This window comes from Apteryx rowi, unplaced genomic scaffold (genome assembly GCF_003343035.1).
Source record: "Apteryx rowi isolate R43461 unplaced genomic scaffold, aptRow1 scaffold_1521, whole genome shotgun sequence".
NCBI classification, from domain to species: Eukaryota; Metazoa; Chordata; class Aves; order Apterygiformes; family Apterygidae; genus Apteryx; species Apteryx rowi.
In genome coordinates, this window is record NW_020447777.1 from 26834 (window position 1) to 30620 (window position 3787).

General features: G+C 71.7%; 1 protein-coding gene across 1 annotated transcript in view; it reads left to right on the top strand.

The window, feature by feature from the left end:
- LOC112962726 (neurexin-2-like) overlaps positions 1-3787 on the top strand; it is a 33483-nt gene that overhangs the window by 20138 nt on the left and 9558 nt on the right. Inside the window, exons 9-11 of the mRNA XM_026059164.1 lie at positions 1-107; positions 932-1135; positions 2847-2873. Of these exons, the coding sequence (XP_025914949.1) occupies positions 1-107; positions 932-1135; positions 2847-2873 (338 nt within the window). The remainder of the gene's footprint in view (positions 108-931; positions 1136-2846; positions 2874-3787) is intronic.

The following is a 3787-nucleotide window of genomic DNA, read 5'->3' on the forward strand; positions in this document are numbered from 1 at the left end:
CTGCGCCGCCGGGCCCTGCCGCCACGGCGGCCTCTGCCGCGAGGGCTGGAACCGCTTCGTCTGCGACTGCCTGGCCACCGGCTACCTGGGGCCGCGCTGCGAGACAGGTGGGCCCGGACGCCGGGGCCCCTTGGCGGGGGGGGACACGCCTGGGCCCCTGCAGCACCCAGACGCCTGGGCCCCCTGGGAGTGGGAGGCACCCGGACGCCTGGGCCCCTGCAGCACCCGGATGCCTGGGCCCCCTGGCAGTGGGGGGAACCTGGACGCCTGGGCCCCTGCAGCACCCGGATGCCTGGGCCCTCTGGGAGTGGGGGGCACCCGGACGCCTGGGCCTCTGCAGCACCCGGACGCCTGGGCCCCCTCTGGGGGTGGGGGGAACCCGGACACCTGGGCCCCTGCAGCACCCGGATGCCTGGGCCCCCTAGGAGTGGGAGGCACCCGGACGCCTGGGCCCCCTGGGTGGTGGGGGGCACCCGGATGCCTGGGCCTCCGAGGGGGTGGGGGGCACCCGGACGCCTGGGCCCCTGCAGCACCCGGACGCCTGGGCCCCCTGGCAGTGGGGGGCACCCAGATGCCTGGGCCCCCTGGGGCGATGGGACCCGGCCGAGGGCCCAGGCGTCCGGGCCCCAGGTGAGGGCACTGAGGGGCTGGGCAGGAGCCTCGTTAGCGGAGCGGCTGCTAACGAGCCCCTCGTTACCCCGAGATGGGGCCCAGCTGGGCCCGGACGCCTGGGCCCCTGGGAGGAAGGAAGGGGGCTGCAGGGGGGAGCTGGGGCTCCCGGACGCCTGGGCCCCTCGGGAGCCTCCCAGATGCCTGGGCCCCTCGGGGAGCTCCCGGACGCCTGGGCCCCTCAGGGGGGTCTCCTGGACGCCTGGGCCCCTCGGGAGCCTCCCGGACGCCTGGGCCCCGGGGTGACGGCGGGGCCCCGCAGAGGCGGCGGTGCTGAGCTACGACGGCAGCATGTACCTGAAGATCCTGGTGCCGGGGGCGGCGCACACGGAGGCCGAGGACGTGGCGCTGCGCTTCATGTCGCCCCGCGCCTACGGGCTGGTGCTGGCCACCACGTCGCGCCAGTCGGCCGACACCCTGCGCCTGGAGCTCGACGGCGGCCGCATGAAGCTCACTGTGAACCTGGGTGAGCCCCGAAACCGCCCCGAAACCGCCCCGAATCCTGGGCAACGCGGGTGCACGAGGGGCCCCGAGGCCGTTGCACTGCGGGTGCACAAACACCCCTAAGCCCCGTGCAACGTGGGTGCACAAATGGCCCCGAATCCTGTGCAACGCGGGTGCACGAGGGGCCCCGAATCCTGTGCAACGCGGGTGCACAAGGGGCCCCGAGCCTTGTGCAACGCAGGTGTGCAAACACCCCCGAGCCTTGTGCAACGCGGGTGCACGGACCCCCAGGAGCCCCGTGCAACACGGCTGCACGAGGGGCCCCAAGGCCGTTGCACCGGGGCCCCCGTCCCGTCCCGTCCCGGCCGGGTTCCTGTTGCACCCGCGGGTGCCGCCCCGCTCCCTCCTTCCTCCCCTCCCTCCTCCTCCTCCTCCTGCCCCGTCCCCGGTTTTGGAGCCTTTGTGACCTCGGGCTCTGCCAGCCGGGACACGCGGCCGGGACCCCCCGGGATCCGGGATCCCCCTGGGATGTGGGATCCTCCCATGGGATCAGGGATCCCTCCCAGGATGTGGATCCCTCCTGGATCGGGGATCCTCCCCCTGGGTTCAGGGATCCCCCCAGGATCGGGGATCCCCCCTGTGGGATGCGGATCCCTCCGTGGGTTCACGGATCCCCCCAGGTTTGGGGATCCCCCCCTGGGTTCAGGGATCCCCCCTGGGATTGAGGATCCCCCTGCAGGATGTGGATCCCCCTTGGGATCAGGGATCCTCCTTATGGGGTCAGGGATCCCCCCCCCAGGTTTTGGGATCCCCTCATGGGATGCGGATCCCTCCGGATCAGGGATCCCCCGGGATTGGGGATCCCCCTGCAGGCTGTGGATCCCCCCCCCATGAGTTCGGGGATCCCCCCGGGGTCCCGGCGCGTTTCCCTCTCCGCCCCGATGCGGTTGACGACTGCCGTGGGGCCCAGCCTGGATCCACTGGATCCCCCCTGGATCCCCCCTGGATCCCCGGGCTGGGCTCTGCGAGGTGGCCGGGGCCGGGACCCCCCTGCTGCCGCTGCCACCGCCGCCACCGCCCGGTGCCCGAGCCGCCCCCGACGCCCCAATCTGCCCCCGTGCGCGGCGCTGCACAATCCTGGTCCCCCGTGCACGGCGCTGCACGTCCTCAGTGCCCCGTGCACGGCGCTGCGCAGCCCTGATCAGCCCCCGTGCGCGGCGCTGCACAATCCTGGTCCCCCGTGCACGGCGCTGCGCAGCCCCAGTCCCTTGTGCACAGCAATGCAAAGCCCTGATGTCCCGTGCACAGCAATGCAAAGCCCTGATGCCTTGTGCACGGTGCTGCACAGCCCCAGTCCCTCGTGCACGGCGCTGCACGTCCTCAGTGCCCCGTGCATGGTGCTGCACGGCCCTGATGTCCCGTGCACGGCGCTGCACATCCCACGGGCCTGTGCTGTGCACGGCGCTGCACATCCCCGACGCCCCGTGCACGGCGCTGCACAGCCCCAATCTGCCCCTGCGCACGGCGCTGCACAGCCCCAGTCCCCCGTGCACGGCGCTGCACGTCCCCAAGCGGAGCCGCGCGCGGTGCCGGCGGCAGTCGGTGGCAGTCGGTGGCAGCAGTGGCGGTGGCAGCGGCCACCTCGCGGCGGTCGTCCCCGGGGCGGCGGCAGCGACGGCGGCGGCGGCGGCGGCTCCGCGACGGCTCTGAAGCTGCCTCTCTTCTCTCCCCAGACTGTGTGCGGATAGGCTGCCTCCCCAGTAAGTCCCGCGCGTCCGCCCGTCTGTCCCTCCGCCCGTCTGTCCCTCCGTCCCACCGTCCATCTGTTCATCCATCCCATCATCCCTCTATCCAACCGTCCCTCCATCCATCCATCCATCCCAACGTCCCTCCATCCATCCGTCCGTCCATCCATCCTGCCGTCCCTCCGTCTGTCCCTCTGTCCATCTGTCCGTCCATTCATCCGTCCCCCTGTCCATCTGTCCATCCCCATCCGTCTCTTTGTCTGTCCCACCATCCCTTTATCTGACTGTCCCTCCCTCCATCCATCTGTCCCTCCGTCTCCGTCCTGCTATCGCTCCCTCTGTCCGTGCGTCCATCTGTCCGTCCTGCCGTCCCTCCCTCCATCCCTCTGTCCATCCCTTCTTCCTTCCTTCTCTCCCTCCCTTGGGTGTCTGACCCCCCCCTCCCGGACGCCTGGGCCCCTGCACCCGCACACGTCAAGGGCACCACGAGGGCTTGGCGTGTCCTGGGCGTGCACGTGCCTGGGGGGACACGGGGACACGCGTGTGCAAGGACATGGGGACCCGTGGGGACACGCGTGTGCTGAACACGTGTGCAGGACACAGGGACACGCGTGTGCAAGGACATGGGGACACGTGGGGACACGCGTGTGCAAGGACACATGAGTGCAGGGACACGCGTGTGCAGGGACATGGGGACCCGTGGGGACACGCGTGTGCTGAACACGTGTGCAGGACACAGGGACACGCGTGTGCAAGGACATATGGGTGCAGGGACATGCGTGTGCAGGGACACAGGGACCCGTGGGGACACGCGTGTGCGGGGACACGGGGCCGTGGCGTGTGCTGGCCTCGCCCGTCCCCTCGTGCACACGCAGGGACCCGGCGTGTCCGGGACGGGGCACACGCGTGTGCAGGTGCCCGAGGCCCCG